General features: G+C 39.8%; 1 protein-coding gene across 2 annotated transcripts in view; it reads left to right on the top strand.

Annotated features, from left to right (window-relative positions):
* GABRG1 (gamma-aminobutyric acid type A receptor subunit gamma1) overlaps window positions 1-14,698 on the top strand; it is a 74,698-nt gene extending 60,000 nt beyond the window's left edge. Inside the window, exons 3-7 of one of the 2 annotated variants that reach the window (XM_065404643.1) lie at window positions 1,271-1,408; window positions 1,724-1,876; window positions 4,863-5,078; window positions 8,018-8,031; window positions 14,420-14,698. In XM_065404643.1, the coding sequence (XP_065260715.1) occupies window positions 1,271-1,408; window positions 1,724-1,876; window positions 4,863-5,078; window positions 8,018-8,031; window positions 14,420-14,698 (800 nt within the window). The remainder of the gene's footprint in view (window positions 1-1,270; window positions 1,409-1,723; window positions 1,877-4,862; window positions 5,079-8,017; window positions 8,032-14,419) is intronic. The other variant, XM_065404642.1, reaches the window with a different exon arrangement.
* Window positions 14,699-15,430: the final 732 nt, after the last annotated feature.

Consider the following 15,430-nt stretch of genomic DNA (forward strand, 5'->3'; position numbering starts at 1 on the left):
CTGTCCATTTGGAGCAATTTCTTTCCACAGTAGCTCCAGTAGCAGTCCATTGGGAGCACTGCCCCAGCCCCTCAGCTTTCTGGTGTGTGCTGCAGTCCCACTTCTCCATTTCTTGCTGCTTTCTTTTATAAAGGTCAGACAATTAAGTTTCAGTACGTTATTAGGTGCAGCAGGTGGAGCAAATCAGCCAGCCAGCTACAGGCCTCTGACTCCAGAGGAATTATATCTTATACATTCACATATTGCTTTCAGTGGGACTAGTATATATGAATAAGAATTACTAACTTACAGGATTATCCTCTTTAGTATAAACTCTATTAAGCATGTAAAATTAATTTGTTCCCAAGGACATTGTGCTACCACTGGTAAAATAAAACACTGAACACATCTAAACAATTTATTCCTTAATGTACAGTGTAATAGGAGATGAATGTAACTACAGTGAATCTTCTTAAATGAATATTATTGCTTAATGTTTGCTTCTTAAATACTTCAACTAAACATGCTTTCACAGCTCAGGTCTGGTTTACATCTAAAACTTAGGTTGACCTAGCTATGCTGCTCAGGGGTGTGAAAAAGTCACATCCCTGAGAGATGTAGTTAAGGTGACCTAAACTTCTGTGGACCTAGATACTGCCACTTGAGGGAGGATGGGTAGATTTACTACAGCAGTGGAAAAACCCTTCTGTTATTGTAGCAAATACCTACGCAGCTGCAGCTGTGTCACTGTAGTGTAGACATAACCTCTGTCTTCTGAAAGATTGTATTCTCCTAGTGCACCTAAAACTGGATTAATGCAGTTCTGAATCAGTCCCCAAATATTCAGCATGGAAAGGCAAATAAGTTTCCAAATGCATTTATACCTTTTAAAGCAAATTAAGTATGAAATAAATAAAAGTAGCTACCACATTTAAGCTTTAAATATGCTTCTCAAATTATGCCCCTCTGTTGTATTACATTAAACTATCATTCTAAAGAAACAGAATCACTACAAGCTAAACTTTTTCAGATTTAAATATTGCATTATTAATTTGAGACATACATTTTCCTTAAATGTCTGTATTCTCTATCATTTTGGTTGGTAGAACTTTTAGCCATCTTAAAACTGAGACATTTGCAGGCTAAAGCTTAATAGTATATCAGGTATGTTATGGAGCAGTTGTTTTCTGACCCACTTATTTGGGTTGTATCTAATTTCAGAAATCACAAGTGAAAGCATTCTTTGCTGTATACTGTGAATGAATACTTGGTTTACTCTACTTTGTTCTAGATGGATATCCCAGAAATGAAATTGAATACAAATGGAAGAAAACCTCTGTTGAAGTCGCAGATCCCAAATACTGGAGATTATACCAGTTTGCATTTGTAGGGTTACGAAATACAACTGAAATTTCTCATACTCTGTCTGGTAAGGAAAAACCTGATGTTTTCTTGCATGCATTTAAAGGATTAGCAGCCTATGCACTTTCATTCTTTGCCTAAATTGTGCCAGGGACAATTTAGTTGTTATGTGTGCTGCTAATGTCTAGGGCAAAACAGAATTGCAGCTGACCTGTTTTAATGGATAAAAGTCCTTTGGCAGCTTTGTTTAAAAGGAAAGTACATTATGTTTCCCACTGTAAATTTTACAACATGGTATGTATTTGGAACAAGAATACCAAAAATTATGGGATAGAAAACCACTTGCAATGTCTAATTAGAATTGTGGGCTTTTTCCTTGTAGGGGACTATATTATCATGACAATCTTCTTTGATCTGAGCAGACGCATGGGATACTTTACTATTCAGACATACATTCCTTGTATACTAACAGTTGTTCTTTCATGGGTCTCATTTTGGATTAATAAAGACGCTGTGCCTGCAAGGACATCATTAGGTATGTATGTTCCCCATGCATAAAAATCTTCAGAGAGAAAGAAACAAATCAAAAATATCCATGACTTTAAAATTATGATTCTGGGCTTGCACCAGGGGACACCACAGCAGAGGCTGAAAATCCTCAGGGAATCCTGATCCAAACCCCATGGATCTGCAGCTGGGCACATAGAGGAGTTTTCTATATATGCTCTTCTCATCATCCAGTATGATGGCAGCATGGTCAATGATTAGGCGGAGAGGCATGATTTTGCTGCAGTGAGAGTTGCAGAATACAGGGGAAGTTGATCCAGGAAGATTAACTAATCCCAGTGTTTAACATATCTGTGTCTTTATTGGCCTGGGACCACAAGTTTTCCGTTCTCTGGCTCGTTTCTCAGTGAGCAAGTCACCCTTTTCTGTATGCAGAAGGGAAAGGATCCTTAAACATAATAGTTGTTCCTGTCTACATGTGCCTAATTCTCCTCTCACACCTGGAAAAATTGGGAGTAACTCTACTGAAATTAATAATGGAGTTAAGCCGTGTGAGAGCAGAATTAAGCCCCATTTCTGTTATTTCCATGGTTTTCCTGTGCTCCATACGACGGAGCACAGCAACCTATCAGTCTAAATGTATAGCCCTTTCAATATTGGTTCTGTTTTAACATTTGGTTAAGGCACTCATCCCAGCTCATTTAATTAAACCAGTTTAAGAATAGTAGTAGCTAAAACAGTTTCTAATTTTTGTGGTACTAAAGAAACCATATTTATTCTTGTTAACATGTTGCAGTTATTTATGCTCTCTTCAAAAGTACTGGTTTGTCAGAATAAACACTTTTAGTCTGTAGGAGAACACTTGCAAATTTGGTTACAAAGAAATATTGTTCAATATACTAGTATTTACATACTGGAGTATGAGTAACAGGAATTTACAACACCATTAATGTACAGGAAGAACACAGGAAGATCTAGATTTTTTTAAAAATGTGATAAATTTGGTCACTTAGTTCTATGCTATTTAATTAACAAAAAGTTACATAAAATTTTAGTGAATAGAGTTTAAAACCTAATAATTTGACATGTCTCACGATATTTAGAATCTATATAAATTATCTCTAAAGTATAGTATTTAAACCTCAGCGTGGGTACAGTCTGAAAAGAGAATGTAAATATGGCATCCTATGTTCCCGATTCATTGTCTCTTGCCAACTTCATATTCAATTTGTTCACTTTACAAGTTGTTTCTTCTAAACTGCCAGCCCTGAGAACTTACCCTAGGATATGACAATCAAGCTATTCCTCCCCCCCCCCCTCCCCGCTGGCTCTCATATCAGCAACAGTAACCCTGTTCCAACTAAAATGTGTTTCAGGTATGTTATAGAGGTTTATAGTACTGCACCTATAACTCACGCCAGTTGGGTTAGTTACTGTTGACTGATGTATAAGCAGTAAAGAACCCTGGTTGACTGTCAGATCCCAGGATGATTTTGCTGACTGGCAGATGGAGTGGTGTGGTGGTGGTAGTCAGAGATTTTACTTGTAAATGGAGCTAATTTGATATGAAATCACTGTGGGAGGGAAACACAAAACCAGAATGCCCCACCATGCTGTTTTTTTAGAGTCACTCTTCTGAGTTTAACCACATTTTAACTCTATTTGACAAACAGAGCTCCTGTGCTAAAGTTTATTTCTATCATTAAAGGGCTGGACTATGAGGAAACTCTGTTGCATCCATGGGGACAGAGGAGCAATCCAGACACCTTTTCTCCCCACCCCATTTCCACTTGTGAGCAGCCATTCCATAGCTTCACAATAGCAGCATCTGTACTGCTTTCATTGTGAGGAACATTGGGAATGTTTGCAACTGCTACCTCTTCCCCTATGGAACAGGACTCTGAAAATAGAGTAGTGGGGAGGATACAGGGCCATGCCCATCCCTTCCCCACTGGCTGCTGCAGTGGGAATGGTGCATTGAAGATGGGGACTTGCTAATGGATGGAGCTGACTGCTCACCCCACCCACATGTATGGCAGAACTTTGGTGGAAATTGTGCCTTTCCAAAGCACAGTGGTTCAGATTTTTGAAGGCACCTAAAGATGCACATAGGCCAAAAGATGCACATAGGCAACTAATGGATTTAAAAAAAAAAAAAAAAAAACCTGCTGGGAGGTAGGCATTTTTGAAAATCCCACTAGATACTTCTCTGCATTGTCAGGTGTGCCAATATGAAATTGGAGTAGCCGTTGTATTCTAAAGTTAATCCTCGTGAAGCAGAAAATATAATAAAAAATTGTTGTATTACATCAATGAAGTATGATTTGGTGTGGATTCTGAATATATAGTTACTAAAGCCAGCTCTTCTGTGTGATTGGTTCATATGTCAAAGACTGTGCAGTGAGTCTTAGGTGGAATACCTCTTCTATGAGTTAGAACTTTCATAGACTTGAAGGCCAGAAGGGATCATTAGATCATCCAGTCTGACCTCCTGTATATCAAGGGCCATTACATTTCACCCAGTTAACCCTTTCTTCTGGGTTTTTTGGAAGAATCGATGGTTAAGTAGTGCACCTTTTCCCTAGATATTTACATTTGTTCCTTATTCACACTTTTTAAATATGTAAAGTCTGAATAACATTACGCTGTGTAAAATGTTGAAAATTTCACAGACCTTTACAATTTATTTAACTCTGCAGTGTGTGGGGAGAACAGAGAGGATTTGAATAGAGGCTAAAATCATCTAGCTCTCTATGGCCCCAGTCCTGCCATTGGATCCATGGGGATGGACTCTTGTGCTGGCACATATATTTGTGCTCATGTGGAGCCTCATGAAAGTCAGTAGGCTCTGTGTAGGTGGAAGAATCAGTTTGCTGAGATCTGATTGTAGCATTGGGAACGCTGTGCCAGTTTGATTGCTTTGGTACTAACGGGAATAAATTAAATGTTTCACAACTAAATCTGTCTGTAGGATCACTTATTGAAATACCCCCCTTTGTTTCTGTTTTGAACAGGTATTACTACAGTATTGACTATGACAACACTAAGTACAATTGCTAGGAAATCTCTCCCCAAGGTCTCATATGTGACAGCAATGGACCTTTTTGTTTCAGTTTGCTTCATTTTTGTGTTTGCTGCCTTGATGGAATATGGCACCTTGCATTACTTCACCAGCAACAAAAAAGGGAACAAAGAGAAAGAGAAGTCATCAAAACACAAGCCAGCTGTAAGTTTAAGAAATTTGGGAAAAGCCTACTTAGTTGTAATGTCTTTATTTTATTTTTTACAAAAAGTTATTTTTGTACTTGTTATTATTGGTATGACCATAACACCTGAGAGCCTAGTCATGGACAAGGAACCCAGTGGGTTAGGTGCTGTATAAACACAGAACAAAATGATGGTCCCTGCCCCAAGAAGCTTGTAATCTAAAAGGAACGTTTAAGAGACTAGCTGGCAAACTGCGAGGCTCAGTCAAAGGTAGCTAACACAACAGCCTTTCACCCTTGGATTCATTTCCTGATAATTGCACAAATGAACATGAATTTAGGCTCATCCTACTCTCTAATGGATATAAATTAAGCCAAAAAGCAGTTGAACATAATTTTCCATGGCTTCAAAGGAGAAACCCAAAGCCCCAATGTTTCATCAGGATCCACCAGTGCAGACCCAGTAACACACAGAGTGATGAATCCCACTGAAGATTTGGCATGTGTGCAGGGTCCATGCTAACACATCCAGATATAGAATCAGGGCACAATACTGTAGCAGCAGAGATGATGTAGGTGGATTGAGGTTATGAGGATTCACTTGGACTGCCATTACTGTCTTTGGACACTTGCATAGAAAACATTATATCCAACTTCAGCCAGAATTCTTTATTCCTTGCTTTCATGAAAAGCAAATTCCATAGCCTCATTTAAGGAGCTTTTTAATTGAATCAACACCCTGGTATTAAAGTCTGTGATTGTTGAGTGTGAAGCTCCACACAGCAGAAGTGCAGGAACAAATATTAGACTATTTTAATGAACTATGTGTTCTAATATATAAAACCTGTTCAGTATATTTTCCAAAGAATCTAATACTAGCAAATAGGAAAAATACTTGAAACTAAACTTTACATTGACAAAACATTGAGATAAAGGCATTGAATATCTTATGCATTGAAACACAAACTGAAATAGCCTTATGTCATAATAATTTAAGTTTGGTCACCACTTTCTTTGGGAACCCTGCAGGAAGATCTAAGAGGCAGGAAAATGCCCCAAAGCTGTCTTGCTGCAAAACACCCTTCCAAATCATTGAATTATAAGAAGATACAGCTTGGTGGCAATACCACTGCATGGGTGACTAAGACCACCTCCTTTTTTCCCCCAGCCTGAGAAAATCAGAGAATGACAGATAGAGCGTCCTTTCATGACCAGATCAAAGAAAAAGTTTGTAGGTAGTGTCGTGGTCAAAGACACCCACGCATTGATTTTAGTTCAAAGACTCAAGCCTGAGGCCAGTTTATTGACATACATACCAATGCATTGGGGTAACAGTCCGAAGACTGCCACACCTAGGTCAGCGCACAGGCTGCCTTTATGTCGTCAAACCGCAAGCACAGTACAAATTATACGTCATTTGCGAGAAATTAATGTTGGGGCCTGCCCCCCTATTCCTGGCACCTTCCTTATTATTTTACGAGAATTGGGTGCATATTAGGTAAGGGGTCTTTTGGTGGTTTCCGTTATGGGTGTTACTTGGCACCACTTTGGGGATATTTCTCGTCAGAGTACATATTATTTTTCCGGGGTTTTACGGTTATGGGCATAGGGGGTTAACACAGGACGCCCAAAGAAGATATATGATTGGCTAATTTTGCAGATAGCTGGAACTACAGGAGAAGTTGGCCTTTGCAAAGCAATTTCTTCATATAAGCGGTTATTATATTTCACAAACAAGCGGTTATGAAGTTGCTAAAGTGGTTATTATGTTGCTAAGGCTTTTGCATTGTTCCTTCCCCCTCCCTCCTCTGGTCATAACCCTTGACCGAATCTGGCAGGGAATTGTGCAGCTCAGTCTTGTTCAGGCCCTGGCCTGTACTGCCTTTTGTAAGGGCAGTCAGTATATCGAGCCTCTGTCAGAGGGCCTGATTTGGGGCCTTCGGTGTTACTTTGGCTGTCATAAAGAAGGCCCCCCAGTTCTTTTTCCCCACAGTAGCAAAGGTGAACATTGCTGTTGAGATCAGGTTCTCTATTCTGGCTGAACTATGTTTGGGATAGGTCTAGGATGGAGTGTGTGTGTTGGGGGGAGATGTAATTTTAAGTCACCTTTGCAGCCCCATGATTCTAGGGCAATCCAGCCCAATCAGGGAGCCATGGCGGCAGCAGGTGAAAGGAAGGCTTGGAATCTCTTCAATCCAACTGGTCGGAGGACATGCAGTCACAGATGGAAGGGGAGCCTAAGCCTAATTGATGGGAGGGGGTGACAAAGATAGAGGCTGCCGGTGATGGTGTGTCTGAGCTTCACTTTTAGGGCATGGCTCCAGGGAGGTCACTGCAGTAAGTGTCTACTGGTCATGGTAGACTGAAACAGGAGGGGAAGCTCTTAATGTACCAAGGAGGAGAGGTTGGTGTGTGGGAGTGCTGTCTGTCCAAGCCAGAGAGAGGAGGAGAAACTGCCCTTCACTTTAACCTAGCTAATCTGCCTCCATCACCAGTGGGGCTGAATGCATCCCATGTATTTTAATAATAGAAATAATAAGAATCTCTCTTCTTTCCCAGCCTGTGGGAAAGAGAGTTGGTTAATTTTATATATTGTTTCATAATAATATTTTATTAGTATTAAATGTCTTCTAATATCAGAGTCAAAATATCTAAACATCTCTTTTGAAATAGTGGCTGACCAATATCTATTAAAGTAATGGAGGTGCATTAATATAGAATTCCCAGACTACAGAATTTGCTCTCATAAACTAAGCATTTGTGTGATATTCTGCCAAATGGTACAAGACTTACAGCACATAAAGCAATATAAAATATACAGTATTGGTGAGGCATACGTGGAATCAATTACTGAATGTGTAGCTAAAGATTTATCTAAGATGAGAACCAATGATACAATATCTAGAACACTGTTTAATTATGTGTTTTCCTTTATAAATGTGCTTTGTTTCTTAAGGTCTGAGAAATGCACTCATCTGTTCATCCAGATTTCTTCAAACATGTTTATAGCAAACTAAAAATATCGGAGCGCTCACATTTGTTAAGTGATTAATCTGAAAATAGAGGAGTAATGTTTTTAATTTAATGCATTTAGTTATAAAAGATGCCAGTCTAATGAAAAATCGTTTTTGCTCACTGACATTGTTTAAATGCAGTGAGATTTCTAATTCCAAATAGAACAATTAAAGTAGCAATCTATTTAATTACAGAGAAGCCATATAGTTACAAACCCTGATGTTTTTTTCAACTGCCTTTCTTCAAGTTCTATATTAATTCCTTTTTTCCTTCTGATTATGGGTATATTATTTTAAAACCAATTTAATTAAAAAAATCATAAATTCTTTATGAAAAGATTTCATTCACACTTCTTCTGGAAAGATGTCTTATAGGAGTCTTCTATTTCCAGCTGGGCATTTAGTAAGAGATTATTACTCCTGGAGTTTACTCCAAGAAGGGGCTGATAACATAGCATTTTGGCAAAGGGCGAGATTCTGCAGCTGATTAGAACTGTGTTTATTCTACGGAATACTTACTAACATGTAGGGGCAGGAGGTGAATTCATCAACAGCATTTTACTTCATTTGTTAGTATTCACATAGCCCTTTCTGTGATGGCTGTAGGGCTAAGTTAATTTTCATGCCCAGAGAAAAATTATCCAATTTATTATAAAAAGGGGTTACTTTTTCCCTTCAGTGAACATAATACACTTTTAATAATCCCAAAAGGGTAAACATAATAAAATATTAATATGCAGCATATCATTATGCAATATATAAAGATATAACCATGTCATGTAAATAAGCAAAAGGTTACATCTCGTCTGTATATTCTCACAACAGCAAGATTACTACAATATATGAAGATGAAAACATATTTCCATGAATAAAGGAGTTTGAATGAAGAGTTATTGTCTTAGCAACACTAGAATAGTAAATAGCTTTCTGAAAGTAGAATATTCATTAAGTTAAAAATTTCCCAGGATGTGAGAAATAGGCTGAGTAACGAAGTTCCATATTTAAAAGTCATTGTTATGTGTCACATGGATGGAGATTACACAAAATACACAGATTCCCACAGTATTCTTGCCACCAAGTTAAAGAAGTATGGGCTGGATGAATGGACTATAAGGTAGATAGAAAGCTGGCTAAATCGTCAGGCTCAACAGGTAGTGATCAATGGCTCCATGTCTAGTTGGCAGCCAGTTTCAAGCGGAGTGCCCCAAGGGTCGGTCCTGAGGCTGGTTTTGTTCAATATCTTCATTAATGATCTGGAGGATGGCATGGACTGCACTCTCAGCAAGTTTGCAGATGACACTAAACTGGGAGGAGTGGTAGATACGCTGGAGGGTAGGGATAAGATACAGAGGGACCTAGACAAATTAGAGGATTGGGCCAAAAGAAACCTGATGATGTTCAACAAGGACAAGTGCAGAGTCCTGCACTTAGGACGGAAGAATCCCATGCACTGTTACAGACTAGGGACCGAATGGCTAGGAAGCAGTTCTGCAGAAAAGGATCTAGGGGTTACAGTGGACAAGAAGCTGGATATGAGTCAACAGTGTGCCCTTGTTGTCAAGAAGGCTAACGGCATTTTGGGCTGTATAAGTAGGGGCATTGCCAGCAGATCGAGGGACGTGATCTTTCCCCTCTATTCGACATTGGTGAAGCCTCATCTGGAGTACTGTGTCCAGTTTTGGGCCCCACACTACAAGAAGGATGTGGAAAAATTGGAAAGAGTCCAGCAGAGGGCAACAAAAATGATTAGGGGGCTAGAGCACATGACTTATGGGGAGAGGCTGAGGGAACTGGGATTGTTTAGTCTGCAGAAGAGAAGAATGAGGGGGGATTTGATAGCTGCTTTCAACTACCTGAAAGGGGGTTCCAAAGAGGATGGATCTAGACTGTTCTCAGTGGTAGCAGATGACAGAACAAGGAGTAATGGTCTCAAGTTGCAGTTGGGGAGGTTTAGGTTGGATATTAGGAAAAACCTTTTCACTAGGAGGGTGGTGAAGCACTGGAATGGGTTACCTAGGGAGGTGGTGGAATCTCGTTCCTTAGAGGTTTTTAAGGTCAGGCTTGACAAAGCCCTGGCTGGGATGATTTAGTTGGGAATTGGTCCTGCTTTGAGCAGGGGGTTGGACTAGATGACCTCCTGAGGTCCCTTCCAACCCTGATATTCTATGATTCTATGAAAAGACACAGCAGGGAAATTTCAAGAGGTAAGGTGTATGCAGTGTTGTTCTAACCGTATCAGTCCTAGGATTAGTGAGACAAGGTGGGTGAGATGATATCTTTTATTAGACCAACTTCTGTTGATGAGAGAGACAAGCTTTCTAGCTTACACAGCGTCTTCTTCAGGTCTGGGAAACATACGTGCTGATTTACACCAGCTGAGGATCTGGCCTTTCCTGACCTCTAGATTTTAATGTTTACTTTTTTATTTTTAAGGTTTTCTTTCATTCTGAGCTTTTCTGCTCTTTTCTCTCCCCTTTCTCGTTCTCATGCTATCTTTCTCCTCTCTCCATTATTTCTTTTTCCCCTCATACTATGTTTTCTCTCTCTCTTTTTTTTTTTTTTTGGTCCCCAATGATTCTCCCTCCTCTGAAACTCTGTGCTATGGAACATTCCAATCATTGTCATTCACTTCTCTGAGTCCCTCTGTGGAACATTCCACTAATTCTCCTCATGACTAGACTGATCACTATTGTGTGACTCAGGTCTTTCTCATTTCTTCTCCATCTCCTGAATGAGTATGAGGACATCACATCTGCAGCATTCTCAACTCTTTGCTGGCCTAAGGAGAGAAAGACCAGTAGTGGTTGTATAGCGTTATTCTTCCACATGTTGTGCCCTTTGCTGTGGTTGTCTCAGTCATATACTGGAGTAAAAGGAGCATTTTAGGTTGTCCACAATATTTTTTGTAAATGGCACTTACCCTGGTGGACGTGTGCTGCCATTATGTCTTCCAAACTAGACACAGATTAAACTTGTTCCTAACAGTGGGACATACTCTCTTAAATGCATATGCTTCTTTTTCTACTGTTCCATCTTTCACTTACTGACATGCTTACACCATAACTTCTCCTCCTACAAAATTTGATCTTTATGAGGAAGAAAATCTAGGAGCAAAGGACCTAGACACGCCTCAGATACTTTTATTTTTAGGTAAGAATAAAAGGGTATCAAGCCATTACATATTGTAACTGTTTGGGTAAGTTATGTGTGTGTTCCCTTACTGCAGTGGTTCCCAAACTTGTTCCGCCACTTGTTCAGGGAAAGCCCCTGGTGGGCCAGTCCGGTTTGTTTACCTGCCGCGTCCGCAGGTTTGGCCGATCGTGGCTCCCAGTGGCCACGGTTCGCTGCTCCTGGCCACTGGGAGCTGCTGGAAGCAGCGTGGGCTGAGGGATGTACTGTCCACCCTTCCCACAGCCCCCATCAGGGCCAGCTCCAGCTTTTCTGCTGCCCCAAGTGGCAAAAAAAAAAAAAAAGAGAGAGCGGCGGCTCTTCGGTGTCAGCTCAACCGCGCCGCTTCTTCTGCGGCAGTTCGGCGGCGGGTCCTCTCTCTCTTCCTCTTCGGCGACAGTTCGGCGGTAGCTCAAAGAGTAAGAGAGGGAATGAGGGACCCGCCACCGAATTTCCGCCGAAGACCCAGACGTGCCGCCCCGATACCGGACGGAGTGCCGCCCCTTTGTATACAAAGGTATACAATGTGCTAAGCTGGTGCCTGGAGCCAGCCCTGGCCCCCACTGGCCTGCAGCAGCAAACCGCGGCCAGTGGGAACTACGATCGGCTGAACCTGCGCACGTGGCAGGTAAACAAACCGGCCCGGCCCGCCAGGGTCTTTCCCTGCACAAGCAGCGGAACAAGTTTGGGAACCACTGCCTTACTGGATAGAATTAGAACTGCTCAATGGAGCATCAGAGACCCTTGCTTTGTGTAGTTTCAAGATTCTTGGGTATCTTTTTATACCAATAGTCAGGACACCTCTGGCACCGAATAGCTGTGCCATCTTGGATAAATGACTTGACAGCTCTGGGCCTCAATTTTCCCTTTTATAATGTGGGTATAATAATACTTAACTGTCTTACAGAGGTGCTGTGAGGCCATAATTAATGAACGGGATTATTGAATGTGGAAAGGTATACAATGTTCTGACCTGTTTTGTGCTTCTGCTGCTTAACACTTTTATACATTTTTGAATTATTTGCTAAATGAATAGTTAGTTAAAAGAAAAATGCTTCTGAAAAAAGCATTTTATTTCTCTACATTGCATAGAAGTAAAAGCTGAAAGAAGTAGTTTTGGTTATTTTCTTCATGACATCAAGTTTAGAGACCTCATCCCCCACAGCACCCTTTATGCAGCCCTCACCACTGTTCCTTGAATTTTACACCAGTGAAACCAATGGAGTAAGGCTGGTGTAAAACCAGGGTAGCCCTGTAGTGAATCAGGTCCTGTATCTTTCTACTTATTGGTATAAATTAGTAATAAAGAATAAAGTTGAACTGCAACCTTTTTTCTAATTTAAAAACAAACATTTTTGTATTAATTGAAATGAGAAACATCTAACTGTTGATTGCTAATGTAGGTAGTATTGTATTTTCACAAAATTGAAGACAATAATTAATTCCTACAGGGTAATAATTAGCTCCTGTCCAAAAATGAGAAACAGCAGTCTCTGCAAAATGTCCGTGCTTATGATAAAGTTGATATAACATGTTAAAATACATTATTTAAATAACATTTCTGGAGGCTTTGGGCAATGCCAGTGACTGCTGTCCATTGTACCACTTCAGTACCAACTCTGGGAGACTACTGGCTGCAAAGATGCACTGGCACAAATCACTCTCTTAGCAAGGAATCGGAGACCTACACAATGTTTAAGGCAGAGCCTTGTAAGTGGTGAAACAGCACCCCAAAAGTGCAAGGTCCCAGATGACTTTGGTTCCCATGTCTGTTATTGGCCATCTTGTATGGGTTTTTTGCTTGCCCCCACCATGTGCACCCCAACATGTGCACCCACAAATCTTTTAGAGAGGTTCCCTTCCATATTTTCAGGTGCTAGTGATATAAATGCTTTCATTGCAAATTTGTGCTCTCTTGGCCTATCTTCTAAATGTATTTCTTTCCATTGCTTTCTGTCTCATTCCTGTTCAGTATACCAAGGTGCTCAATCAAAGTGCTGGAAGAGGAAAGGGAACATATATGAGCATTACATAGGGATAATATGAAGGATCACCATTTTTTTTCTGTCTGAAAATGCGGGAGAGGACACCAAATCTGAGGTTGGAAGAAACAAGGAGAGTGAATGAGAGGACAAATGAGGAGTGTGGAGTTGGGGTTGGAAAGAGGATAGACTCAGGAATGAAGAAGAGTGGGGAAACAGTTGATAGAGGAATCATGGGGGAAGGAACCCGGGGACTGAAGGTGAGAAATAACATGAAAAAAGGAGACTAGTTGAAGGAGGAAAGATTAAAGTAAATAGTGTCAGTAGGAAGAAGAAAATTCAGGACAGTAGAACAGAACATCCTTTGTATAGTCCATTATGTATTATTATTATTACTTTATTATTTATTTTATTATTATTTAATATCAGACGATAGGACTTCCATCACTTACCTGATAAGATTATCTACATAAAATATTTTACCAGGTTATAGCAAGGTTGCCTTTCCATATGGCACATGTCCATTCAACACAGTTAGCACATGGTGCCATATTAATCACTGGTTCAATTTCACTGACTTGAATGGAGTTCTGCTGGGGAAGAGTTTGGCTCTTGGTTCCCAACTGCCCGAGTCTACCATTCATCAACTTTAATTCCAGAAGAGACCATTAGATCATTTAGTCTGACCTCCTGTGTACAAAGGCCATTAAACTTTCATACAGTTACCACTGTATTGAGCCTAATAACTTGTTTGGCTAAAGCATATCTTCCGGAAAGGCATCCAGGCTTGATCTGACAACATTAATAGACGAAGAATCCACCATTTTCCATGGCAGTAGTGTTCTTATCCTGCTTGTGAACAAGTTTGTGACCCAAGTTTCAGGCTGCAACTGTGTTGCAAAATGTTCTTTGTGCTGTATAGATGGGATCACCTAACTCTGTCTGTGTAACCTATTATTCAGTATTCCTGCCTCACAGAACAATTTACTGTGCATTGCACCATGTGAAAATATTCATGATCCTTTGGCCTCATCAGTTAATTATAAAATGTTTCATAACTGGAAAAGTTTCCAGAATTGATTTCTTCAAACATGAAATTCTGTGTATTGTACTGTAAAATGTGTGTAGTTGGACATCGCCCAGGGAAACATAAGGGTTATTTTTTTCTCTCTGACTGTAACCAACATATTGTTTTCTTTAGAAATCGACTGCAATTGCTGTCCGTCCTAGATCAACATTAATAGCAATTAACAACATTAATCACCTCCAACAGCGTGATGAGGATTATGGATATGAGTGCCTGGAAGGCAAAGACTGCACCAGCTTTTTTTGTTGTTTTGAAGACTGCCGCACAGGTTCTTGGAGAGAAGGAAGAATACACATCCGTGTTGCCAAAATCGACTCCTATTCTCGAATCTTCTTTCCAACAGCCTTTGCCTTGTTCAATCTTGTTTATTGGATTGGTTACCTTTACCTATAAATTCCAGAGGTTTGACAAACTCAGAAAAGGGATAACTTAACACTGATACTGTTTAATGTACCTCAGTGAAAAATATAGAATTAGAGCTGCTCAAAATCTCTGAAATTCGCATGAAAATTGAAATTCTGAAAAAATGAAAGGAAATAGAATGACATTTTCATACTTTTCCATCTCTAATTGATCAATTATATAGCTAATTTTTAACTTTTGAAATTAGGGGTAAAACTTTCAAAAAACTTTTTCTGAAATTTTTTCTTTTGTCCAGCTCTAACAAAAATGCAGAGAAACCAGTGGTTAAATGGCTGAATCAGGCACCTCTTCATAACTTTTACATTTTGTTTTTAAATGGAATAGCAGCTAAACATTGTAGCATCTCTTACACCAAAGTTAACAAAGCCTTAATAAAATAGGTGTAGCAGCACTGTTATTGAATCATTCTCATATCTACCTTTTCTACCACAGAGTGACTTTTAAAAATAAAAATCACCTGAACTTTTATAAATTCCTATTTTAAAGAGGTTGGCGTGGAATATTCCTCTGGTCCATTTAACCATTTGTCCTCTGCATAATACTGGTCACAAGTATGTGTAAACCTGAATGCAGTTAATTAGCACTTAATGAAAGCAGCATGAAACTGACATGTTATATGAAGGCGATAGTAATTCTGAACTGGTGTGATCCTGACCTAAGGATAAGTTTTGTGCTTAGAACTTGGGTTAAGTTTATGCTTGC

This window comes from Emys orbicularis, chromosome 5 (assembly GCF_028017835.1).
Source record: "Emys orbicularis isolate rEmyOrb1 chromosome 5, rEmyOrb1.hap1, whole genome shotgun sequence".
In the NCBI taxonomy this organism is placed as follows: Eukaryota; Metazoa; Chordata; order Testudines; family Emydidae; genus Emys; species Emys orbicularis.